Source organism: Onychomys torridus, chromosome 1, assembly GCF_903995425.1.
Source record: "Onychomys torridus chromosome 1, mOncTor1.1, whole genome shotgun sequence".
In the NCBI taxonomy this organism is placed as follows: Eukaryota; Metazoa; Chordata; class Mammalia; order Rodentia; family Cricetidae; genus Onychomys; species Onychomys torridus.
Window position 1 is genome coordinate 162,385,357 of NC_050443.1, and position 27,271 is coordinate 162,412,627.

The window sequence follows — 27,271 nt, forward strand, 5'->3', positions numbered from 1 at the left end:
ATATAAGGCGTGAGGACCAGAAACTAGAAGCTTTTGGCTGGTTAAGCTTTTAGGCTTTGAGCAGCACAATTCAGCTGAGAGTCATCCAGTCTGAGGAAACAGGATCAGCTGAGGAACTGGTGAGGTGAGGTAGCTGTGGCTTGTTCTGCTTCTCTGATCTTCCGGCATTCACCCCAATAACTGGCCTCAGGTTTGAGTTTATTAATAAGACCTGTTAAGATCCCTGCTACACTTGCGACCCCAAAACCTAGGTGAGGCAAAAAGATCTCATTTAAAACCTGCCTGGGCTACATAATAAGATCATCCCACTGCACCCCCAAAAGAGAGAAAGAAAAAAGCCTCAAAGTAGATTAAAGACCCAAATCTATGACCAGAAACTGTAAAGCAGTGGTTCTCAACCTTCCTGATGCTTCGACCCCTTAACACAGTTCCTCATGCTGTGGGGACCCCAACCATAAAATTATTTCATTGCTACTTCATAACTGTCATTTGTTATTGTTAGGAATTATAATATAAATATCTGATCCCCAAAGGGGTCACAACCCACAGGCTGAGAAACACTGCTGTAGAAGTATTAGGGGGAAAACAAAATACCAGGGTCCCCTATGACTCAGTTGGGCAAGGATGAGAAAAAAGGTGCAGATTCAAGATGAAGAAAACACTAATGGCCAATAGAAACCCTTTTATTTATAAAATAGCTACTTAAATATAAACATCTCCAAATATAAACACTTCGTAAGAGGCCCCGACCAGTGGAGCAGAAGCTGTGGCTGGGATGTCCACAGGCATGTCCTGATTCACCAGGATTTTAAGGCCAAACGGAGGAGGAGCAGCAGCTGGAAGGGTGGTCCAGGTGGGCTCCCTCTCTGGGGAAACCTGGAGTTTGAGAGGCAGGCTGAGACAAGTCTCAGGCCATTTCTTCACATGAGCTTTAGTGAACGCCTTCCAGCCTTGGGTGTGAGGTCTCATTAGGCACTTTAGCATCTGTTTGGCTTTGAATACTGTGAAGTGTGGCAGTTGGTGGTGAGAAAGAAGAATTCTATTTCCAAGTCTGAGACAAGCTGCTTCTGTGGCCGCTGGTCCTACCTACTTCAGATAAGCCACGACTGTTGTTGTGAGCGTATGTGGGGCATAGGTGGCAGCAGAGTACTCAGGTGGAGGAGCAAGGCACTAGGCTTGGTTGGAGATTACTGCAGAATTAATACTGTCAGTGGCCAGCTGGAGTGCTGACCCCAGTAGTTCTGGAAAGTCTGTCGTTATTGCGTACAGGGAGAAAGGTTAGGAGCTATCACACGGAGACCATATAAGGTTGATGAGTATCAGGGACAGGCAGATGACCATGTCTGACAGGGAAAGAGAATCTTCCAGATGCAAGGTCAAAAGAAAAGGAGTACTGTAAACGCCTAACAGAAAAGCAGTGAAAACATTAAAGTCAGCAGTTTACGAACGAGGTGTCAGAGCATGTCAGAGAGAAGGGGTGCCGTGCACTGGAGGTGTCTCAGACGTTTTGATGCACCAGGCTTAGTGTGACCTTGACAAAACCTTTACTACGCATGGAGGCATGATGGCGGAGCTTGCTCCTCTTCCTCTCTGCTGACTGCTCGGTGGACCATGGAGGATGCAACAACCAGTACACAAGCTTCCTGCATGCAACGCTGCTTTTCTGATGGGAAACTTCTCATTTCCCAAATGACACCAGCACTTGGCCGCTTCTTGTGATCAGTGAATCATTGGCAAGCCTTGGGGTCCACTTCAAACTCTAGCGAGAATCAAGGTATCCAACCCGATTGAGAACAAAGCTTATCTTGCACTCCAGGTTATGGGTAAGCAGTGTGGTGGGGCCTGTGTTCAGGAACAGGGGCCTGGAGCCCACCAGAACCCTTCAGTGGACTGAAAGCGGGAGCAAGGGAGGGTGGCGGTAACCTGGGCTCAGGTGTACTCAGTTTTTCGAATATAATTGGAAGGGACATAGCCCTTCTTTCCATTAACTTCAGCCAACCACCACTCTGTATTGCCTGTGACATCTTTAAATTCAAGGATCCTGAGTCTCTGATTGGCTGACACACTCAGTTCATTTGGGTTTCGTGCCTTGAAGGTGTAGACGGCAAAATAGACCTATATGAGGGAGGGAGAGGATTAGGAACCTGCTTGCAGCATGCTGTGAGGTCAACAGTCTGTGCTGTGTCCACTGACCACCCATGGCCTGAAACTAGTCCGTCCGTCCTTCCTTCCTTCCTTCCTTCCTTCCTTCCTTCCTTCCTTCCTTCCTTCCTTCCTTCCTTCCTTCCTTCCTTCCTTCCCTCCCTCCCTCCCTCCCTCCCTCCCTCTCTCTTTCTTTTTGTGTTTTTTTCATGACAGGGTTTCTCTGTGTAGCTCTGGCTGTCCTGGAACACTCTCTGTAGTCCAGGCTGGCCCCAAACTCAGAGATCTGCCTGCCTCTGCCTCCCAAGTGCTGGGATTAAAGACAGGCACCACTACTGCCTGGCTAGAAGCTGAATTTTTAATCTGATTTAGAGTTTAAATAGCTACATATGATCGGAGCAGTCCATAATGAGCAGGGCAGAGGTAGAGGAGTACCACCATCAGCAGGCCAGACTAGGATATGTGGTGAGACCCTTTTCTCAAAACCAAGTCACCCCACCTTCCCCGCCGCCACAATGCAGACTTTTTCACAGTTTCAGAAGAGCCTTAAAGAACAGCAGGAACCTTTGGTCAATATGAAAGATGGATGAGCTGGGAGGGAATCTTTTATCCCCAATTCTGTACTCCACCTAGAAATTCTCAGTTAAGATAACTCCGAGCACAGGCTTAGCCTGCTCCAAACCCTGGGCTCCATTCCCAGAACAGGAAAAAACAAAAACAAAAACAAAAAACCCCAAACCAAATTAAATTTATATGTGATTAATCTCAAAGCAAGAAAGGTCAATCTGTAAGTGCTGTAAAGAGGACACAGGGTACAGCATGGGGGTGTGGGATGCTCCTTGGTGATGGGAGAAGCCGTGAGGCCCCAGGGACCAGATATACACCCAAGGGCCATAGTTTCAGGACAGACTGGCTCAGGAGTTGATGAGGCTAGAACTGAGTTCCCTATCAGTAAGTCAGAAAATGCTGTCCACTGGGGTTCAGAACTGGGACGCCTGCCCTAGGCTATTAGTAGAAAGAAGCGCCACACTTGGCTGTGGCATGAAAGCGGAACTGGGAGATGGGAACTGGCTTTTGGAACCCAGACTCCAGCCTCAGCAACACAGCACATCTCCTAAGACTGGGAAACCCACTGCTGTGTGAGCCTCGGCCACAAAGGTGCAGCCTCTAATCAATGCAGGGACCAAAGTATGTGATGGAAAGCCGACGCCTGGCTCTCAAGGCCGTCCCAAAACAGGAAAAGCTGAACCAGCACTCACTGACTTTCATTTCTAAATTCTAGAAATAAAATTAGAGCTGGGTGGACAAAAGCCTGAGTGGGTGGGTTAAACGGCAGCCCCCATACACTGGAAGAATGCAAAGGCCTGAAGAACTAAAGTAGATTTCATCTGGGCATCTTTGAATGCCCAGTGACACAGCACAAGGGCCCTGGGGACAGCCTGTTCCCGAGGACAGCAGGGTTTGGGGCATGTAGGACAGGATGGAGTTACAGCCCCAGCCTGGCCCTCTCCTGTACTCACTCTACATCTGCTCATGCTGCCCAGGGGTGGGGTGTGCATACCTGGTTGCCTTCCGTCTCTCTGCCTCCAAGCCCTCTGTTTCTGTCTTCTGGAGTCTGATAGGCTCTTGTACTTCCTTTTATGGAGTCATTACCTTGTTCATGTCGCCCTGGGACAGAGTAACCGACCACCTCTGGAAGCCTGGCACTTCGCTGGCAGCCCCTCGGGGTTGAAGCAGGTTGGCTTATGTCTCTGGCGCCATCTGCAGAGTCCCCTGGCCTAAGCTGGCAGGTCGAGTCTGGGTCTGAAGAGCACCTGGAAGGTCGAGTTTCAGGACTCCCCGTGTTCAAGGCCACACTGGGCGTTCCTTGGTCACATTCCTTGAGTGAGGGCTGCTTCTGGGGAAGTCCCGAGGAGAAGGACACAGTCATGTTGTTGGAGTTGAAGGTCAAGGTGCTGTGGCTGTTCTGCCGCTGGGCCCTGGGGGAGGAGCCGCTGTGCTCCGACTCTGTGGAAGAGTAGCTGCCCACGGAGGCGTCTGAATGGCTGTGCCGAGGACTGTAGGGCTTCAGGAAGGAGCTGTACACGAAGCCTTTGGTGACTGCAGAGGGTAAGAACGGCAGTTAGACCTGGAGCAGAGGAGGGCGGGGATCTACAAAGTATAGTAGAAAAGCTAAGTCAGTGGGGTCGGACCTGGGTTCGATGCCCAGCACCCACATGCCAGTCACAACCCTCCATAACTCCAGGAGGTCCAACACCACCTTCTGGCTTCCACAGGCACCAGGCACATATGTGGTGCACAGACACACACGAAGCCAAATTGCCCTACTCATTATAATTAAAAAAGACAGCCAGATCAAGGAAGACAAAACCAATGCTTAGTGACCTTGCAACAGCCAACCCCAGAAAGTGCCCCATACCCGCAGCCACCTTCCAGGTCATTCTTCCAGCTGCACAACGCTGAAATGACAAGGATGTCTGTGGACCACTGACAGGACAGTGAAAAGAACAAAACAAAACAAACCACATTTGTTTAAAAGTAACCAATGAACAAAATTGAGTGGCTCACACTTGTGATCTCAGCACTCAGGAGACTGAAGCATGTTCAAGGCCAGCCTTGTCACAAGGTGAGACCATGCATCAAAATAACAAGGCCAAAACCAAAAAACAAAGAGGAAACAAAAAATATCCCATTTGGCAATGGGCACAGAAGACAATGTAACAGGATGCCCAGACCACAGAAGAGGAGACTTGGGTAAGCTCAAGTTCAATACACAGTATCTAGCAAAGACAAATTTCAAGGCTGTCCTTGTACTGAGCCCCTCAAAAAGTCCATCTGCACCTGTCCCCTCCGTACACTGGAACATCTTAGGGTCATGGAATGCTGTGCACTGCTGAGTTCTGTAACTCAGTACAAGGGTACAGGACGCCGGGGGTGGTGGCTCATGCCTTTAATCCCAGCACTCGGGAGGCAGAGCCAGGAGGATCTCTGTGAGTTCGAGGCCAGCCTGGGCTACAAAGCAAGTTCCAGGAAAGGCGCAAAGCTACACAGAGAGAAACCCTGTCTCGAAAAACCAAAAAAAAAAAAAGAGTACAGGACAGTGACTCTTGGGTCAAGCTCACAGCCCTGTCCAGTGAGGACATGTCAACAAATCGCCTATGATGACCACAGAGGGCCACACATTTCAAACACAAAAATATTTCTCATCATAAGAAAGCGAAATCTGAGGTGCACAAACTCTGGGCATGTAACTCCATGAGTGAGGAACATCTCCCTCATGGTTTCTTTTTAATTAAATGCTGGTATTTTAGTCTTATTACATTTTTCCTTGTTTCTGTCCCAGGACTCTGCTCACAGAGGAATTTTAGCTTTCTAGAATACAGGGACAATTCTGGGTCCCCACATGGCAGGCTGTCTTTGGACACAGCACGAGGTATGTCATCTGGCTTTTTACATGGATTCTGGAGTCTGAACTCTAAACCCCAGACTTGTAAAGTACTCCGTCAACCTTCCTTGCCCACAAGATGCTTTTAAAGAAACCCCCAAAATGCTAAAATTGGCCTATGCCCCCAAATTCTATCTAGACTACTTAGGCCAGGGGCTTTGGAACTCATACATTTTTGGTTTGAGAAATGTCAAATATTTATCTATTTCATAACCCTCCACAGCAAAATAGACAAATCCTTTCCTGCTATTCCGTTCCGGTTTGTCAACAAGAGGGGTCTGAAAGAGCCCTGTTTTCTAAACTTGCTGGATTTGGAAATTGTGGCAAAAATGATTATACTAAAGTCCATAATCTTCCTCCAAAAAGAGAAAGAAAACGTGAACTGTTTGAGTTCAAATCCCTCTCTAAACAACCATAAAGTAACATTATTACAGGGGACACTGGGCTTTTAATTCATTCACAGTTTACAGACTCGAGGGCAGCTGCCCCTTGGTGACTTAGAAAAACATGGCAACAGTTTCAGGATAAATAAATAACAGAGTCAGTCTCTGAAAGTTGTCCAAACAAAAGCAATCTGAAGCAGGTGACTTCACTATCAACCCGGGCACCACACACTCTAGAAATCAGGACAATTCTAAAATTATGCCCCCCCTCCCACATACACCTTTAATGGAAGGCTCACATGCCTTTTTCCTCATTCAGAGTCACGTTTACCCAGAACCTGGAGTCCTCACCTCCATTGTCGATGAGCCAGCGGTTCTGACTGCCCATGGGGTCTTTCTTTTTTATCACACCCACCAGGTCGCCTTCCAAAAGGGAGACATCCAACTCCTGAGCAGCATTGAAGTTCCGTTCCACCTGGAAGAGCTTTTCAGGTGGGTACCTTGCCAACAGGGAGGCCCGCAGCTCTTCTGACTGCAGCATGTAGCTTGGCTGAGGAACAGGACCAATAAAAACCCCATTGTCATGCTAGCACAGGACCATAAATACCCTGCTGTCCACCTAGCCCAGGACCAGTAAGAACCCTGCTGTCCACCTAGCCCAGGACCATAAGAACCCCCACGGTCACCTTAGCAGTCGTATGTAACGTCAGCCTGCCATCTCAGAAGTGAGACACAACCCTCAGGCACCCAATTACCTACCAAAGATCCTTTCATAACCAAGTCAGGCTGTGTCAGGTAAAAATCATGGTCTTTAGGCAATGTTTTGATGTCTCTGAAGCCATGAGGCAAGCTAACACCCTTATTTTATGAAAAAATAAAAAACAAAAAAAAACAAACAAACCAAAAACTAGAAAATAAGATTAAAATGCTAAACAATCTAATACTGGGGCTAGGGAGGGTGCAGTAGCTCAGTAGCAGAGCATATTCTTAGCATGTACAAGGCCAAAATAAAATGAAATTTAAAATGGAAAAAAAATCCAAATACCAAGTATATCACTAGATCTTATATATTGTTAGATAAACCTAAATAGTGAGAATTAAATTAAAGGTAAAGAATTAAAGGTAGAGGCTAGAGAGATGGTTCAGAGGGCAAGGGAGTTAGTTCACTGCTCTTGTAGAAGACCCTAGCACCCATGTCAAGTGGCTCACAACCATCTGAAACTGCAGCACAGAGAATCCTATGCCTTCTTCTGGATTCTACAGGCACCAACATACATAACGCATAATCCAAAATAAAATATTTTAAAAATGAAAACCCAAAGGTAAAAATAAATCCAATTCTCCTCTGTCTTATAACTGACTGTGGGATTCTATGGAGCAAATATCTAAGGAAGGAAGATCATGGGTTGGTCCTTCTGGCTAGGAGCCCACATGATCTGGTATATCTTTTGTTTGTTTGTTGTTTTTTTGAGACAGGGTTTCGCTATGTAGTTTTGGAGCCTATCCTGGATCTTGCTCTGTAGACCAGGCTGGCCCCGAACTCACAGAGATCCTGCCTGGCTCTGCCTTCCGGGTGCTGGGATTAAAGGCATGTGCCACTACCGCCTGGCTGATCTGATATATCTTACCCCTAATTTTAAAATATGAAAGAACTATGCTATGAAACACAACACCACAATGCTACTCCAGGTGAAAACGTCATTAATAGTTTGGTTGTGCTAACTTCCCTAATACATGACACAAAACAGGCCTGAATGACTCTCCAGCTCATTTCCCTTAATTAACCCATCATGTATTAATGCTTTACTAAGATCCAAAAATGATTTCAGAAGGCAACTTGAAATTCACATCAGGACTCTAGCTGGTCCCAGTAGGGTACCAGAGCCACATCAGTGATGCTCAGGAAACAGAGCCTGAGATGGAACAGGCCCGATAACCTCTTACTTTGCATTTATTATGAAAAGTCAAAACTCCCACTAAGCTGTCCATATGCAGAAGTACACTAGGTTCTTCAATATTAGTAACATCTACCTGCACGGTGCTTATGTGCTGGGCAACTCCCCACATTAACTCATTTAAATCTGCTAATAGCCCTGTGATGTAGGGCTGTAATTATCAACTGCCATCTGGGTTAGAGATGAGGAAGTGACATGCTTAGATGCCGGGTATGTACCTATCAGTCCTGGGAGCCACACCAGGCACCTACTCACCATGCCAAGGAGGGGCTTCCGGGATGACTGGCGGTCTGTGGTTTTCCTCTCAAAGGGCTTCCTGGGAGCAGGGAGGGTCTCGGGGAAGAAGGTGAAGACCTGAAGCTGCTGCAGGACCCGGCTGTGCTCCTCATGGAAGATGGTGATCAAGTTGCCTTCTCGGTCGGTGGCTCTCAGTAACTGCAGACCATAGTGAGTCCAGACAGGAAGGAAGAGAACAAAGATGAAAGGTCCTTGGGCTTGACAGTCTTGAGAGCCAACTACTCACTACGGTCAGCTGTGGTTGGCTGCAGTAGGTCCCAAAATGTCAGCTGATGCAAGAGACAAGGAGCTCGGTCACTGCCTGTGAGCCGACTCGTCTAGAAATGGTTCAAGATGGAAAGAGAGGTGGGCCGTGGTGGCGCAGGCCTTTAATCCCAGCACTCGGGAGGCAGAGCCAGGCAGATCTCTGTGAGTTTGAGGCCAGCCTGGTCTCTAAAGTGAGTTCCAGGCACAAAGCTACACAGAGAAACCCTGTCTCGAAAAACTCAAAACAAAACAAAACAAAAAAAGGATGGAAAGAGAAGTTTGAACAACCTCAGGCTTCAAGACACTGAGAATGGACCAAGAGTCTCTGCTAGGGAGGACCTAATGACTCTGCCAAGAATCTAGAAAGTACCAGCTGTACTTCACAGATAACTCGGCACTAGCAGAGGGAAGGACTCACCGAAAGCAGGGGCTGCAGCTGCTCCAGGGCCTGCTGCACGAAGTCACAGTGGGCTTCGGCGTAGCCGTGGATGCAGTTGGTGAAGAGGCCCTGGGCGTACTGCTGGAACTTGGGCAGCTCGTCCAGCAGCTGGGCGTTCAGGGCCTCGTAGTTGTTACGGGCTGACTGCAGCTCCTCCAGAGTCTTCTTGTCCTTAAGCTTCTCTGCTCGCTCAGTGCAGTTGTAGAAGTCCAGGAGCTTGTCGAAGCGCTTCTGCACCAGCTTGTGGGGCCCCGTGAACATGCTCAACAGCTGGTTTAAGGGACTGATGACAAGCCGCTCAGTCCTCTCCTTCTGTGGGGACAACACCATGTCGCTGGTTGGTACCTCATTTTTGTCTCCAAAGCACTTTAAAGTTGATCTGATCATGTTTTTTGTTTTTATTTTGTTTTTGGTTTTGGTTTTTTTTTGAGATAGGGTTTCTCTGTGAAACAGTCCTGGAACTCACAGATCTGTCTGCCTCTGCCTCCAGAGTCCTGGGATTAAAGGCGTGCACCGCCACCGCCGCCACCATCACCCAGCGATTTGGTCATGTCTTATACCCGCTTTGCTCTAGGGCCAAGGTGACCCTGTGCAGACCCATTTCCATGCCTTACTGTGCTCCACCTGGTAATTCTCACTATCGGATCCTTGCCAGCCAGCTCCCCCCTCGTTAGCGTCTTCGCTGATGAATAGTGAAGTATGCCTCAGTATGATGTGTGAAGGTCTGTGTGGCTGGCTACCCCATGACATGCACTGGTGTACACAGCTTGATTTTAGCTGCAGATGAGTCTTGAAGTCTGGGATTACGTCCTCTTACTCATTTCGAAGTCATCACTGAACGGTAATGCCCACTTTACTTTTCAGAGGGCCTTTCTCTTATTCCTTCTAGAAAGACTGACAATGAGGGTATGCCGTTAAACACAGAAACATATACGTAAGCACTCAGTAGTGTGTTCTCTGCATGTATGCAGGAGCATGTGTGCACAGATGACAGAGGTGCTTCAGGGCCCGTTTACCTAATTTCTGGTAAAGGGTCTCTTGCTGTCCTGAAATACAGCAAGTAAGCTTGGCTGGCCGGCCAGCGAGCCACCTGTCCCCCCTCCCCAGTGCTGAGATGACAAGCATGTGCCAGCACACCTGCTCTTTTGTTTTTTTTTTTAAGATTTATTTATTATGTTCACAGAAGAGGGTACCAGATCTCATTACAGATGGTTGTGAGCCACCATGTGGGTGCTGGGAATTGAACTCAGGACCTCTGGAAGAGCAGTCGGTGCTCTTAACCTCTGAGCCATCTCTCCAGCCCACACCTGCTCTTTTTTAACAAGAGAACTAGAACTAGAACTGAGGTCCTCAGGCCAGGCATGGTGGTGGCACGTGCCTTTGGGAGACAGAGGCAGGAGGATCTCTGTGAGTTCAAGGCCAGCCTGATCTACAGAGCGAGTTCCAGGACAGCCAGGGTTACACAGAGAAACCCTGTCTTGAAAGACCAAAAACAACAATATCAACAACAAAAGTGCTTAGTCCTCAGCTCTTGGCTAGCTGGGCCACCCCAGCCCAGTAGCCTGTTACTAAAGGAATTTCCTGCTGGAGCCCCTGAAGTTTCCCAGTGTGCATGGTGCCTGCTTTACCCTACCCCACCCACAGAGAGCTCCAACAAACTCTAACCCGCATGGTCTACTGGCAAGTCAATAACCCCACTCCTGTTTGGACGGTCCTCAGCAATCTGCCTGCAGCACTTTCTCTAAAAGCCACTTACTGTATAAAAACCTAGTTGATGATATTTTAACTGGAAAAGGAGTATTTAGGAATAACTTGTTTTGAGATCAGATGCTCAGTGACTATGGCAGACTGAATTTCCTAGCTTCTCTCCGGAGTTTGCCCTCTGAAGGGAAGAACCTAAGTTATGGGGAAACTCCAGAACACTCACAGGTCCTACTGTCCCCCCACTGGTCACATTCCATCTTAGACTCAAGCTTGTGTGCCTCTGGCCTCTGTGGAAGGGACTTTGTGTGAGCTGCCTTTTGAGGGGACCTAGGAAGGAAGGCAAGCCTTGAAAGGGCTGGACAGTCACTCACAAAACGTGTGAAGAGCTGGTCACTGATGTAGCGATGCACCTTCTCGAACTGCTCCAGGTCGTGGTGGCCCCTCTCCACGCACAGATCCCACATGCTCATGGCGGCTACCACTTTCACACATGCGGACTCCTGCAGTCCGTGGGAAAGACATGAGTGAAAATACAAAGAACCTTCTGGTCTTCAGCAGTCACCCCAGCAGCAGCTTGCCCGGCAAACTCCCCTCTCTCTTGTAAATATTTCACTTTGAGATGAGCATGTCTTTATAAAAGATGTTTGGGGCACAGAGAAAGGAACTGTAGTTACAGAAAAACCGGTGAATTTATCAGTTTAGTTTTCTCTATACCCCAGGAGGAGAAAGTTATTTTTTTGTTATTGTTGTTTAAATAAAAAAAAAAAAAAAAACAAAGTAGGGCAGTGATGCCACACACCTTTAATCTCAGGGTTTGGGAGGCAGATGGATCTCTGAGTTTGAGACCGGCCTGGTAGAGAGTTCCAGGGTAGCCAGGACTACACAGAGAAACCCTGCCTTGAAAAAGACAAAGACAAAGATTTAAAAAAAAAAAATGTACATGTATGCGCATGTGGGCCCCTGTGGAGCTCAGAGGAGGACATTATCCCCTGAAGCAGGAGTCACAGATGGTGAGCTGCCCATCCAATGTGGGTGCTGGGAACCAAACTTAAGTTCTTCAGAATGAACCCGAAAGTTTTTCTCTTTTTGATAAGGGAATTTTCACGAATTTATGTGTCATTCTTGAGCAGGGGCCATGCTACTCTTTTCTGTATTGTCCTGATTTTAAGTATATGTGCTGTCAAACCAAGTACCCAAGAGTTTCTTAATTCACTGTAAGTAAATCAACTCGGAACCAGAGGATTCCTGCAAGATTAACTAGCAGTCACCTCCCTGCTCAAGTCTTGGCTCACACTGTCCCTTCCGGGGAAAGCTGCTTCTACCTCCTCTTGACAACCTGTTCTTCCCCGCTGCTGACTCTGGCTCCGCTGACAGCGTCCGCCCTCCTCAGAATCTTCCCATCTCTACAGAAACAGCCCCTGTCTGATGCTGCGGCTCTCTAAGCCTGGTCCTTGTCTCCTCGTCCACGCCCACTGAGATGTGAGCTCCAAGAAGGCAGAGATCTGTGGTGTTTGCTGGCTCAGTTATCACATGCTGACGAAGTGAAGCCTACAGGAGAGGCCCTGACCCATCATGACTACTACTGAGTCCTGAGCTAGGTTGTCTGCTTGGCACAGTGATTGACGTTTTAAGTTTAGGGAATGCCTACTGTATTGATATTAATGCAGATGAAATCCAAATACATAAAATCTCCAAGAGTACATTTCAAAGATCAACAAAAATCCCCTTAGCAAAAGCCATCTTAAAATCATATACATACAGGGAGTCTTATATTCTAAAAAAAGCCTATACTTTGTCAGCAGGATAAACTGAAAAGAACTCTTCTCTAGAGGAGAACTAATGTTAACGGATGGTTTTATTTCCTCTTAAAGAAATAGCTGTCCGTAGGGTGTGGGGGTGCAAATCTGCAATCCCAGCATTCAAGGGTTAGAAGTGGGAGAAGCAGGAGTTCATGGTTATCCTTGGCTACATAGTGAGTCCGAGGCCAGCCTGGACTACCTAAGATTTTACCTCCAGAAAGGAACAAAACTCTCGTGAAGTCCCATGTGCGATGAACGCAGTGAACCGCACAGCCACGAGCCTCCACGCAAGCTGCTGCCATCTCTCGTCCGTCTACTGCCTTTGGGAAGGACCTTTCAGAAGTGACAGAAGTGTCCCATGCATGTCTCCTAACTTGCACTGCCAGTCAGAGCCACACCCACCCATCAGTCAAATGACTGTCAGTTGATAGGCCCTGCCTTATCCCCTTTGTCATTTCTTACTGGAAAAAAAAAAATGTGAGACAGTCTTGTGCTGCAGCCCATCTGGCATCAAACCCACAGAATCCCTCTGTCTTGGCCTCCTCAGACTGGGGGAACACTACTGTGGCTCACCTTACCCTTTCTTCTTTTATATTTAAATCTCTTTGAAAGAAAACAATACTTATGGTGATTATGTAGCAGACACCCTACATGCCTACACACAGCGGTCTAATCAAGAGAATTCCGGTCTAATCAAGAGAATTCCGAGAAAAACAGCAAGGAGGTCCACCTGACCCTGATGCCTTTTAGCTCTTCCTGTTCCCTAGGGTTCTTACGGTTCGACAGCTCAACTTTACAAGGTGAAAGTTAAGATGGCTGGTCATGGTGGCTCACCCTGAAATCCCAATACTCAGAAGATGCAAGAAAAATCAAAAGTTCAAAGCCAGGGCTGCAGAGATGGCCCAGTGGCTCAGAGCACTTGTTGCTATTCCAGAGGACTGAGTTCAGTTCCCAGCCCCTGTGTGGGGCAGCTCACAACCGCCTGTAACTCCTACTCCAGAGGATCTGGCATCCTTGGCAGGCACCCGCATGTATATGTGCACATACCTCTATACAGACACACAAATAAAGAACAAGTCTTAAAAAAAAGTTCAATTCCATCTTATAATAGACACTGTGGTGATGTGTTCCCCAATATATCGTGCACCCTAATAAATTTGTCTGGGGTCAGAGAACAGAACAGCCACTAGACAGACACAGAGACCAGAAAATGGTGGCACACACACCTTTAATCCTAGCATTCCAGAGTCAGAGATCCATCTGGATCTTTGTGAGTAAATAGCCAGGCATGGTGACTCATGCCTTTAATCCCAGGAAGTGATGGCAGAAAGCAGAAAGGTATATAAGGCATGAAAACCAGGAACTAGCCTGGTTAAGCTTTCAGGCTTTTGAGAAGCAGTTCAGCTGAGATCCATTTGGATAAGGACACAGAGGCTTCCAGTGTGAGGAAACAGAATCAGCTGAGGAATTGAGAGGTGAGGAAGCTGTGGCTTGTTCTGCTTCTCTGATCTTCCAGCGTTGACCCCGATACCTGGCTCCAGGTTTGTTTTTATTCATAAGACCTTTTAAGATTCCTGCTACAAGACACAGCAAGTCTGAGACCAGCCCGGGCTACATGAAACAGTCCCAAACTCAGAAGGGCAACCCCTAGCTCTCCTACCTTCATTCTGCCCAACAATGACAGGGATTCCCCGAGAACCTACCAGCCAAGCCTGCCAGAGAAGGAGGAAGGTGAGCTTCAGATCTTCTCTTTCCCAGATTCTCCAAATCCAATCCCCCTGTCTCATCCCCAGCTCTGTGGCCTCTCTTCAACACCCCACCCTCCTTCCCAGGGGACTAAGTAGATCCTGGTGGAATACCCTACTTTCCTTCCCTCCTGTGGACCCCTACTGCTCCCCTCCTCCTAGTCCATCCATACTCCAAAGTATCATCTTCCAATACCTAGGAACACATTGTACCCAGAACCCCCAGGGGTCACACCTAGCAGGATCGCAGAAACATTTCCTACCAGGCAACTGCCTCCTAAGAACCAGAGAGGGCAACAGAAGCCAAGGAACAAAACACCCACCCAGCAAAGAGAAGACCAGAGGTCAGCCTCTAGAATTACAATCATCCCAAATCCAGATGCCTAGATCCCAGCCCACACTACTATATGCAGTAAAACTTTCAGTCACAAAACGGAGAAAGAAAGGCATTCCAAGACAAAACCAAATATAAGCGGTAAATATCTACCAATGCAATGCTACAGAACCGGAGGAGGTTAACCACAACCAAGAAAACACAAGGAATAAAAAATCCCAGGCCAGCAAATCAAAATGGGGGGAGGGGACACAGCACGAGAATAAAATAACAGGAGTCAACAAACTACTCATTTACAGCTCTCAACATCGATGGTCTCAACTCCCCAATAAAAAGACACAGACTAGCAGAATGGATTTGAAAACAGGGTCTGCCCTTCTACTGCAGCCCAGAAATACACCTCAACATCAAGATAGACATCCCTGCAGGGTAAAAGGATGGAAAAAGATTCCAAGCAAATGAAAGAAGCAAGCTGGTGTAGCCAGACTTCAAACCAAAACTAATCAGAAGCGATGGGGAAGGACACTAGATTCTCCTCATAGGAAAAAGCCAAGAGGTCACTGCAATTCTTAACATCTTCACACTAAACACAAGGGCACCCACATTAATAAAGTGAACACTACTGCAGCTTAAATCACATATTGACCCTCACACACTGATAGTGAGGGCTTCAATACCCCACCCTCACCAGGGGATAGTGATATGAAGTCACAACATGCCCACACAGTTGGGCATGCCCGTTGGACCTAGACACTCCCACCTAGTTATTTCCGGTTCAAAACAGCCATTTCCGGGTCAAAACATCTTGCGTGACTAGGACTCCGTCGCTTTACATGGTTGCATAAAGCACACGCAGCCATGTAATCTACGTGCATGCGTGGAGTTCCTGTATGCATGCGCAGCCCAACCTTTAAAAAGCCGGCGCCATTTTGCACAGGTCTCTTCTCTTCTCCCCTTTCTCTTGACCACATGTGTTTCCCACAGGCCTGTCACGTCTGTCTCTTCCTATCCTATCTTAATAAAAACTCTTGCTAGTGGATCTTGTCATGTTTGGGACATTTCCTTGCAGGGTAAGAGCACCAAATAACTAACATTCAGTCCTGGGAGTTTTAGGATGTCACGTCTTTCTTCCTACCCTATCTTAATAAACAACTCTTCTGTGGATTTGTCGTGTTTTGGGATGTGTTCCTCGCGAGGTGCGAGCGCCAAATAACTAACAGATAGGTCATCCAGACAAAAGCTAAACAGAGAAATACTGCAGCTAACTGATGTCATAAACCAAATGACCGAACAGATATTTACAGAACATTTCAATTAAAAATAAAGGAATATACCTTCTTCTCAGCAGCTCGTGGAACTTTCTCCAAATTGACCACATAATCAGAAACAAAGCAAGTCTCAACAGCTACAAGAAAATTGAAAGGAAAAAAAAAACCAAACAAAACCCAACAACTTGTATCCTATCTGGCCATGGATTAAAGCTCAGATTTTAACAACTATAGAAACAACAGAAACTGTACAGACCCCTGGAAACTGAACAACTCACTCCTGAATGAAAAATGGGTCAAGACAGAAACCAAGAAAGGAAAACTTTCTAGATTGAATGAAAATGAAAACACAACACACCCAAACTTATGGGACACATGAAGGAGGTGCTAAGATGTGGTGATATTTTATTTGTGCATTAATAAATAAAGCTTGCCTGGAGATCAGAGGGGAAAGGCCAGCCATTTTAAGTAAACAAGAAGTCAAGCAGCACACGCCCTGGCTCCCTTAACAGGCAGGATCTCTATGTGTTCAAGGCCACACTAGGGAACAGAGCCAAGTGTCGTGACAGACGCCTTTAATCCCAGTACCAACCATAGAGACTTGGAAGTCTGTACAAACAGACAGTGACAGAGCTGTGTAGGAAGAGGAAGTGAGGTAGCTGGGCTAAGAGCCAATGAGAGGGCAGAACAGCAAGGCATATAAGTTTGTGAGATGAGGTTAGTTGGTGGCTTTCTGTATTTCCCTGATCTCTCTAAGGCTTTAACCCAAATTTCTGGCTCCATGTTTTTTAATAAGACCATTTAGAAATTCGTAGCATTGGACTGGAGAGATGGCTCAGAGGTTAAGAGCACTGACTGCTCTTCCAGAGGTCCTGAGTTCAATTCCCAGCAACCACATGGTGGCTCATAACCACTTGCAATTAGATCTGGCGCCCTCTTTGGCATGCAGGTGTATATGCAGGCAGAACACGGTGTACATAATAAATAAATAAAATCTTTAAAAAAGAAAAGAAAAGAAATTCGTGGCACTAAGTGCCTATATAAAGAAACTGAACAATTCTCATGGTAGTAACATAATGGCACATCGGAAAGATCTAGAACAAAAAGAAGAAATCATGCCCAAAATGAGTAGACAGCAAGAAACAACCAAACTCAATATGCAGAGCGAGAAACCTTGGGATAGCCTAACCCAGATGTCACCTTGTCCCTCCCCTCAGGGCCCAGGGGATGCTGAGGAAGAGAACTTGGAAAGGGTGTGAGAGCCAGGGGACGGAGGGACAGAAGGAAACGGCCTTGCAGCACAGCACGTCTGACCCTTGTGAACTCAGAGACTGAGGCAGCATGCCAAGGGCCCACATGGGTCTTCACAGAGGGACCTAGAGAAGGGAACACATGTCCCCAGCCCAACCCAGAAGCCATCCCCAGTTGATGAACCCCTACAAATGAAAAATCAGTTTTCTCCAAGGGAGTCTCAGCAGGGAAACAAACTACTCTTAGGGTAGAGCGCGCGCCCAGCGGTGGATGACCAAGAACAGACCAAGCGCATGGTTGGGGTTCCTAGTCACAGAATGTCATCTCAGGGCTTTCTTTTTTAAAGTGTATTTTAATTTCTATTTTTTACATTTATTTATTTATTGTTTTGTTTTTTGTTTTGTTTTGTTTTGGAGACAGGGTTTCTCTGTGTAGCTTTGTGTCTTACTTGGAACTCACTTGGTAGCCCAGGTTGGCCTCGAACTCACAGAGATCCGCCTGGCTCTGCCTCCCGAGTGCTGGATTAAAGGTGTGCACCACCACCGCCTAGCTAATTATTTATTTTTAAATCCTACAGATTTTGTGTTTTTATGGGATTCCTGGACATGGGAACAAATGTTTCTTGAGCCTTTTGTTCTGTTCCGATTTGTCTACTTTTGTTTTCTCTTACTACATTTTATTATTATTCCTTAGGTGACTGTTTTCTAATGGGAGACAGAAAGAGGGTGGATCCAGGTGGGTGGGAAGGTGGGGAGGAACTGGGAGAAGCAGAGAGTGTGGAAACCATAATCAGAATATATTGTATGGAGAAGGAAACTATTTTAATAAAAGAAAAAAATACAAAGTGCTCATCTTCTAAAAGGTGGATGAGCAGTCCCTTGAGTCCAGCTTGCTTTCATTAAACAGCGTGCTGTGAACAAGTCAGAGGAGGAAGAGCGTCCCTAACTGATACTCACCCGGATATGCTGGAGGTAGAGGGACAGGTCTCGGATGAAAGATTTAATCAGTCTCTCCTGCATCCGGAAGTTCTTTTCTGTCTCTTCAAACACTTCATCTTTTAGCTGTTCAAAAGAAGTGCTTTAGAGAATCTGGACTTTCTTTCAATAGACCTTATTGGCAAAACATCTTACAAACATGGTTCACCAAAACGATGTAAACTTGCTCTTTCCTTAATCCTATCAAATTGGACAGATATTTCTCTCTCTCTCTCTCTCTCTCTCTCTCTCTCTCTCTCTCTCTCTCTCTCTCTCTCTCACACACACACACACACACACACACACACACACACACACACTCCCCTGCTCCCGCCATGAAGGCACAGATGAACTCAGATTCAGACGCATTCACCAAACTCCTGTTTAAGTACGACGGTGTTCAGAAAGAAAATTCAAGATGTGGAGAGTCTCTTCTGCCGTGTATTTCCACTCCCATTACCATCTGTATGTGACACACAGGATGAAGCCTGGAGACTTCCAGGTCTGCAACTGCCAAGCTGTGGTTCAAATTGCTCAATCTCTTGCTTTCACGTTTCATAACAGAAGGCATCCATCTAGATGATCTCTTAATCCCTTCTAGCTTATAAGCCTGCACTGTGGATCAGATTCTCCAAATAGATCAGAAGCGTCTTAGAGGCAAGAAGACCACAGTAACTATTATATGTTGGCCCAGCTGGCCTCCTAATTTGTCTCTGTGCACATTATAAGCAGCTTGGTAGCTGCAGGGCCCTGTCTCCACTCACTGGCAAAACCAGAGGAGGCACCAAGGGTCCTGTGCCAACTCATGCCAGCTGCCCGGCTAGGGCCCTGCACAGCTGTCTGACATGCTGGGCCTGCAAGCATGGGGCTTACCTGAGGAGCGAGGCCAGTGAGGTGTTTCAGGTGGCTGCTGACCCGGTTGGACTTCTTGATGATGGAGTGGATGTTCAGCTTGGAGATCTTCTCCATGAGGCTGTCTTCATCGCCTTTACGGTACTTAAGCACTAGGATGCAAGCCAAGGCCACTGGTCAAAAAAGCCCCCCTCAGCCTGAACTCGGCGAGTCTACCAGCCCAGAAACACAGAGGCTTTTCTAAAAGTGAACATAAACTGAAATTAACCCAAACAGGAACCAGTGCTTGTCTTTGATGACTTAAAACTGAACAGACAAAGTATTAGTGAAAAACCAGTCTGGACGGAGGTGTGGCTCCCCAGGCAGAGAGAGACTGGCAGGCAGGGATGTCTGTGAGTTCAGTGCCCAGGTCTGTCACTAATCAAGGCTCAGCTTTATAAAAGCCATTGTACCTCTTCAAGCTTAATATTTTTGAGCCATCTAAGGTTAGTGTATGATGGTCACATACACAAATGAGATATTCATACAAATGACCTCACACAGGAAAGCCACTGTGTCCTACTTTAGGGATATTCGCAGAAGTCTGGAGATACAGTGGTGCGGCAGAAGGACACCCTGTCCTGTTCCTGTAGAAGAGGACACTGCATCAGGAGGCTGAACCCAAAGGAAGGCTCCAAGGGCAGAGAGCTCCGGAAGCCACCTCGGGCGAAGGCAGGGGGTGGGCTTTTCACGTAGATTACTCCAGCACAATGCACAAAAGAGCAGGGAGAAGCCGAGCATTCTTCATGATGACCTCTGAACCCTGACTCAGTGCAATCACCACACTGCACCTGTTGAGTATTCAGTCAGGACTGTGACAGAGACTTAAGAGCTCAGCTCCTTCGGGGCCAGCGAGTGGGCATCCAGTCAGCTGACTGCACAGGGCTGGGAGGGGAGAGGGGGCGTCTATCAGAAAGCAGGTCACTGGGCCCAGGTGGTAATAAAAAGGGTCCTGGGCGAGGGCATGGTCAGGGGTTTGTAAGACAAAAAGCCTGAATTTAGTAGGGCAGCAGTAACACTCGAATTAGATGAGTCAGAAAATAACTTAAGCAGGTGTTGAAAAGGCCTGTCACCTGACGGACGGGACAGTGTGTGACCAAGACCTCTCACATCACCACTGTCTAGTCCAGTGGTTCTCAACCTTCCTAACGCTGCGACCCTTCAATACAGTTCTTCATGTTGTGGTGACCCCAACCATAACATTATTTCATCTCTACTCCATAACTGCAACGTTGCTTCTGTTATGAATCATAATGTAAATATCTGATAGGCAGGATATCTAATATGTGACACCCAAGGGGCCGTGACCCACAGGTTGAGAATCATGTGTCTGGTCCATCTCCACACCTCCTGCAGAGACACTCTCTGTCCCACCACTTACTGCTTAATCATCCCATTTCCAGCTGTCCGGAGTGGAGGTTTGTTATCAGCACCCCGTGTTTCTCAGAGCGCAGCTGCCCTGAACTCCATCACCGTTTCTTCCTCCCAGCCTCATCCCACCTCTCCTCACCTTGTCTAACTCTTGAGAAGTAGTGCTTTAGAGAAAAGCCCTCTCAGAGGAGGGCCTGGCAGCCGGGAAGGCTCCTTTACAGTAACTGTGCCTTTCTTACCTAGATCCTTCCGACGCTTGTATTCGTTGATGTTAACGTTGATTTCCTTCACGGCCAGCACTGCGCTGGTTAAGGGCACTTTATCCGGGTGGGACTCTGGGGTAGAATTCAGCAACTCCATCAGCAGCAGTGGGTAACGCATTATTCTCTGCACCGGCTTGATGAGGAAGGAGCCCAGGTTGATATAATTGGTGCATCCCCTGTAAAAGCAAGCAGAAGAGGGCTCCAGTCGACTGCCAATGCCATGGTGTTTCTGGATGCTACCCTACAGACAGTTTGGTCTTTGACTCTGCCTTCTGTTTTCATTTATTCAGTGAATACAGCCCTGTACCACAGAGTGATGGCTGTACTCTGAGAGATGCGATGTTAAGTGACTATGTTGTACTAATTCTACAAAGTGTACACACAGCGAGACAGCCGGGGGGCCCAGGGGATATGAGCTTCAGGCACCCCTGCCGCCATAGAGGCGGCTAACCGCTGACTGAAGAGTTGCCATATGGTGCGTGGCGACATTTACTGGGCACCTGATAATTAAGCATTATGATAGGTGTTTAACAGCAACCAAAGGATATCCTAACTGTGGCGGAAGAAAAGAAGCACTAAGCAGATTAATAAAGTGGTATTTGGTGTAAGTGCTATGAAAAAAGACAGCAAAGTAGGTCTAGATTTGTCTATAAAGAAAGGAAAGCAGCCTTCTAGGGTTTGAATACTCCCCTCAATCAATGGTGTGTGCGTTAGGCACCAAGTGGAGGGACTTACCATTCGCTGTACAGGCTCCTCCAGGGTGGAAGCAGGAGGGAAAGGAGAGTGTATTAGAGATGGCACTGATCTTCTCACTGTCCTCACAACAAGCCTACTCAGCAGACAAAAGCCCCGCAGGGTAGAAGAACACCATGGATGCCAACGGTGGGCATCCCTGTCTAGACAGACAGCCACCATCTTCCTGGCTGTTTTGTATCTAAAAATTCTGGCTCCTGCTGGGACGGTGGTGGCGCACACCTTTAATCCCAGCACTCAGGAGGCAGAGGCAGGCGGATCTCTGTGAGTTCGAGGCCAGCCTGGTCTACAGAGTGAGTTCCAGAAAAAGCGCAAAGCTACACAGAGAAACCCTGTCTGGAAAAAAAAAAAAAGAAAAGAGAAGAAAAATTTTGGCTCAGTTTAAGACACATACAATTCCTCCCCCTTCCTTCCTCCAGACAGGTCTCACTATGTAGCCTGGGCTGGCCTGAAAGTCACTGTGTAGACCATGTTGTCTACTGTAATCGTGCCTCAGCCTCCCAGAACTGAAACTAGAGGCACGTGTCACCATCCCTGGCTTGCTAACCAAGCCATTACAACAGGAAGTCACTTAAGATTTCCATGACATCATGGGAAGGAGCAAGATCCAGCACAGGACACAGGACAATGAGTCACTTGTGTGTACTATAAGGTTGGCAGGTAGACATCATAAGCATGGGGACATCTAACAGGCGGGTGTGAGAGCAAGGGCAGAGGTGGGCCCATCACATCTCCTACTTAAGATCTGCCAAGGAGTCCTGCAGATGCTTCTGGATCTTCTCGTCCTTCTCGTAGATTTCTAGCAACGAGATGGCTTCATCGTGGTTCTGGCAGTAAACCCTGTACGTCCCCTCAAGTTCATCCCGGTGGTCAAGGAATACGGGTCCTTTGGGGCACAACGAACATACGCTAACGTCAGGACTACTCTTAGTATCCTAAATCCAAAGCATATCTACAAATGCATGGTCATTCAAGTTTACCTGCTACAAGAGACAGTAAGATAATCTATCAAACTAATAGATACTCTTGGAATAGAGTAAATTGGAAATCATTTAGGCCAGAATTGAGAGAACTATGTTACCCATGTGTTTGTTTTTCAGAACATGTATTTACACATCCTGCCTTAAGACAGCTTCCAGTCTGCCTCATGAAGACAGAGAACAGCGTCCACAAACACTCTCCAAGTGGTCACATGACCAGGCCACCCGGCCCTCTTGCTCTACACTCTCCAGGAATATCTGTACAAGGATGAAGAAATCCCTCCACAGCAGTAGTTTCTAACCTTATGCACAACATAAAAACATAAAGGTACAAATATAATTTACTGTACTACTTGAAATACCTGTGATTAAAAACCTCAACTTGTAATATGATGCGTTTTTCTTGTTCTTTGAAGTTTAAATTTTATTTATTTGTTTGTTTGTTTGTTTGTTTGTTATTTGTCTGTTTTTTTGAGACAAGGTTTCTCTGTGTAACAATTCTGGCTGTCCTGGAACTCGCTCTGCAGCCCAGGCTGGCCTCCAACTCACAGAGATCTGCCTACTTCTGCCTCCCGAGTGCCGGGATTAAAAGCATGTGCCACCGCTGCCTGGCTTAATTTTTTTCTTTTTGTGTTTGGCTGCACGTATGTATGTGTTCCATGCATGCGCCTGGTGCCCATGGATGCCAGAAGAGCGAATCAGAGCCCTGACACTGGAGTTACAGACAGTTGTGAGTCATCATGTGGGTGCCGGGACTCAAAGCCAGGTCCTCGTGTACAGAAGCAAGTGCTCGTTACCCGAGCTGCAGCCCCTCACACAGGCTTCGTTAGAGATACCAGGATGCAGCAAGGGGCTTGGCCATCTCCACACGTTCACTCCATGACAGCGGTAAGCAACTAAAACCAACATTTATGTCTGGCCGAGGGGGACCAAAACCCATGGTAAATGAAATAGTCTAAGGTGAAATGAACAGATGTGCCAGTTAGTGACAAAAGTCACAGGTGATTGCTTTCCCTATGGTCACACTGCAAATTAATTTCAAAGTTCAGCCAGAAGTCAGTAAAAGTAAATAAAGAGGTAATGTTTCTTTCTATCCAAATTCATAGACTCTAGGCAATCTATTCATAGACCAAGTGGCCTACAACCAGTTAGGCACAGCACTGACCCCGAAGTACATTTCTACACAATGATTTATTTTATTTATGTGTGTGGGCATGTTCTGGTGCTCACAGAAGACAGAAGAGGGCATCAGATCCCTGGAGCTGGAGTACAAGCAATCCTCTAATTTAAATAAATCACTTGCAGGTACTTCAAATGCATGGCAAGATCTTAGACACCAGCTTTCACGCCTTATTACTGAATCCACGCTGGTTCCCCACCACACCAACATGTGTTCCCTTCTCACCTAACAGCCAGGCCCCAGCTTTCTAAACTGCTCACCAATAACAACAGCAGCACTAACCTAGCATATGACTGTACTGTGTGACAGAGTTTAACTGTGAGTCTGAAGGACCAAGACCCGAGTTTGAATTATGAGCCATGTGACCCTGGGAAAAAATTCCTTCCTATTGTCTCTTTCCCATGTAAATAAGGTTAGAACGCCTACACCTCACAGGAGGAAACCTCTGAGATCCGGCCAGGCTGCCCACTCTCTGGTTTCACCTCGAAGCCTGTGCCCTGCCTTGAGGAAGGCAGGCCCTGACTCTGCTTTGTTGAAAGCCCTAGGGAGTCAGGTAAATGCAGCAGTAGGACCCCTCTCTTTCTAGAAGTCAGTTTAGGCACAGGCCTGGCGACTACCACCAGACAATGACAAAGAGAAACCAGATGGAGTTCTGGAAAAGGTCTGCAAATGTAAAATGGCACTCTTATCTGTTTGAAACAAGGTCTCGCTATGTAGCTCTGGCTGGCCTGGAACTCAGTGTGTAGACCAGGCTGGCCTGAAACCTGCTTCAAGCCTCCTGCCTCTGCTTCCAAGTACTAGGACTGTGGGTATGCACCCCACGCCCAGCAATCTTAAATGACACAGGGGCCCCTTTGCTAGAGTTTAACGGGACAGCTGCAACTGTAAAGGCTTGTGTATGTTTCTATTAAAATAGCAATATTATAGTACATCTCCTCTCATAACTTCCCAACAGAGTATGGCATAAGGGATGGAGGGACCCTTTGGAGAGCCTCCTGTCCCAGGTTTTCTCTCACTCTTGGCTCCCTCTGGTGACTCTGAACTCATCCATTAGGAGAAGAATCCACTGAGAACAGTTGGCCAGGCAACAGCCCAGCTCCAACCCCAGGAGAACCCTAAGCTAGAGGCACCTATCCTAGACCCTTCCAAGTCCCTACTCACAGAACCTAGAGATATATGTTTACTGATTAAAGTTGCTAAGTGCCCACTTACATGGGACAATAGGTAATGAATGGATAAGTACCCTTGGCTATAAGAATCAGATGAATGTTCTTTGAATATTTTTTATAATTATCCACAAAAAGATTTAAAAATTTGAGACAGGGTCTCATGTTGCCCAGGGTGGCCTCCAACTTGCTATGTAGCTGAGGATGGCCTTGAACTTCTGATCTTCCAGTTACTACCTCCTGTGCTTACAGGTGTGTGTGACATTCCACTCTAGCAACAAATACACTGTAAGTCACCACTGGGAGATATAACATAGAACTGAGATAAAAGTTTCTAAAAATAAAAAAAAATAAAGTAGCTATTACTATAGCATATTTTGACATTTTCTATTTATTTTATTGAAAAGTAAATACTGAATGTGATCCCCTAAGTTGATCTCATATTCCTCCAGCCAGAAAACCATCCTATCTATGACACTCAAAATTCCTATGGCTAATACACTAACCACATCAAGACGGACTAAAGTAAGAGAGAAAGCAGGGCCTATACACCTCTGCACTGTGGAAAATGTTATCCCCTTAGTACACCACCTACCACAGAAGGGCCCCTCTCCCACCACACCCGTGACCGAAACAACTGCATGAGCTCATACCTACAGCATCGCCGATTTCCAAGGCCGCCAACAATTGCTTTGAGACTTTAATCACCGTCTGCATATTTCCAAAGAGTCCCTCAAAATCAACGTTGGGTACCTGAGCAAGAGAAACAGCATCAAGATGCATGGAGAGGAAGTGAAGGAAACATCACTCGTATTAGGAGTACTGCTCCAAGGTCATCTACCTCACTCTCTCCCACCTCGGCTCTCTAACAGAGGCACCATGTCTTCACTGTCATCCTTTGTCCCTAACTAAGGTGTGGTCGGCTCCAGAGTGTCCCCTTGCAGTGCATATGTTAAAACCCTGTGAGGTTGCCAGGAAGTGGGTCTTTCAGCAGGTGGGGACTACCTGAAGGAAGTGAGGTCACTGAAGAGAGAGTTGAGGCCCCGCCCCTTCTCACTTTCTGCTTCCTGGGTGCCGGGAGGGAGCTTGTTCTCCTGCATAATCCCTGCCGGGATGCGCTGCTTTGCCACAGGCTCAAAAGCAACAGCACCAACCAACGGCAGGCTAAAACCTGAAGCTGTGCCACAGTAAGTCGGTCCTCCCACATGCCGGTTCTTTATTCCTTCGCCACTGAGCCACTCAGTCTGCAACTGTGGCACTCAGCAGCCGGCAAAGCCTTGCTCCGATCCCTGCACTTCAGGCCTAAAGGACCACAATGTCAGGTCACAGCCCGACTCCCACCTGTGCCTGCTGCAGGGGCACCATGACCCGCTCAATGCACATCTCCAGATCCCGGATGTAGTCTTTTTCTGTCTGCACAAGTTCAGCCACCACCTTGGCTCTCTTCTCCAGCATCCTCTGCTCCGGCTTTTCAAGGGACACAGACCCGGGGGCCGCCAGGGACGAAGACTGGGAAGAGAGGAGCGTCATGTCTGGAAGGGAACGGAGGGAGGGAGTTAGCATCTGTGCGAAAGGGGGGGACTCTCCGGCACTTGGAACCAGGAGGCAGCATTCCTGGAGGGTCAGAGCTCTCACAATTGAGGACCACCAGGAGAGCTGACCAAACACCCACAGCAAACACGGTCGGGAGCTCAGCAAGCTATCTCTACAGGGAACACTCCCAACTGTGCAGGGTCCTCTTCACTTTGGTCCCCAAAGAAAGCTTGATCACAGTAAGGGGACAATTCACTATCTACTGGTTCTTTGTGAAGTTGAAGGGACTGCCAGCCTTATTAAGAACTAATTTTATTTAATCAGATATAAAACTCCTTGGTAACCTCTGCAGCAAAAACACCACGCTGGGAAAGGAGGACATGGATATTAACTTGGGGGTGGACGGCTCTGCTGGCAAACTCACTTGCTGCCAAGCCAGAGGTCCCAAGTTCATTCCCTGGGACCCACATGGTCCAAGGGAGAGAGACCTGACTCCCTTAGGTTGTCCTCACACCTCTCCATGTTGCTGTGATGGCACATTCATACCACATACATGCACACACAAAGCAGATTAATAAAGTGATGAAATGTTTTAAACATTATGAAAAAATTACAGGCAAAAAGTTTAATTTAAAAAAATATTATGAGGAACACATAGCAACGGCAGATTGGACAGAGAAAGGGAAGTGAGAACTACTGAGGCTTTACCTCAGCATATTGTTAGGTATGTAAAGATCTGCCCCCTGACCCAAACTGTAATCAAGACTCACAGTGGATTGGTTACTTCACACTGGTCCTAATAGACAGGTATAAAATACTATAGACATTAAGTTCCTTAATCAAATTTCATTTTTAAACATGCTGCCAGGTGTGGTGACATACGCCATTCATCCCAATGCTCTGAGACAAAGGCAGGGGGGTCTCTGGGAATTTAAAGCCAGCCTGTCCAGTCAGCGAGTTCCAGCCCACTCAGGGCTATCCACAGGGAGACCTTTTCTGAAGGAAAATAATCCTTGTCATGACCCCAACAATTCCTGTTACTTGGGTGCACAGGGTGAGACTCATGGAGAAAGCGGGAAGCATTTGCTCACTGAAACAAACTGAGGTAAATAGACAACTGCAGAAATGCAGCGGTGAGGCAATCTCCAGCAG

The 27,271-nt window shown here is 47.1% G+C and overlaps 1 protein-coding gene and 1 non-coding gene across 5 annotated transcripts in view; both read right to left on the reverse strand.

Annotated features, from left to right (window-relative positions):
• Window positions 1-667: 667 nt before the first annotated feature.
• Window positions 668-27,271, reverse strand: part of LOC118571020 (dynamin binding protein) — a 93,266-nt gene continuing 66,662 nt past the window's right edge. For all 4 annotated transcript variants that reach the window (XM_036169883.1, XM_036169892.1, XM_036169911.1 and 1 more), the window contains 13 exons: window positions 25,928-26,118; window positions 25,240-25,339; window positions 21,999-22,146; window positions 21,243-21,260; window positions 20,484-20,683; window positions 18,856-18,986; window positions 17,965-18,069; window positions 10,983-11,111; window positions 8,887-9,219; window positions 8,181-8,360; window positions 6,322-6,520; window positions 3,704-4,242; window positions 668-2,115 (listed from right to left, as the gene is read on the reverse strand). In XM_036169883.1, the coding sequence (XP_036025776.1) occupies window positions 1,930-2,115; window positions 3,704-4,242; window positions 6,322-6,520; window positions 8,181-8,360; window positions 8,887-9,219; window positions 10,983-11,111; window positions 17,965-18,069; window positions 18,856-18,986; window positions 20,484-20,683; window positions 21,243-21,260; window positions 21,999-22,146; window positions 25,240-25,339; window positions 25,928-26,118 (2,459 nt within the window). In that variant the 3' untranslated portion in view covers window positions 668-1,929. The remainder of the gene's footprint in view (window positions 2,116-3,703; window positions 4,243-6,321; window positions 6,521-8,180; window positions 8,361-8,886; window positions 9,220-10,982; window positions 11,112-17,964; window positions 18,070-18,855; window positions 18,987-20,483; window positions 20,684-21,242; window positions 21,261-21,998; window positions 22,147-25,239; window positions 25,340-25,927; window positions 26,119-27,271) is intronic.
• On the reverse strand, window positions 11,697-11,804 carry LOC118576831. The gene has a single exon (XR_004944039.1). It is a non-coding gene; the product is annotated as a U6 spliceosomal RNA (small nuclear RNA).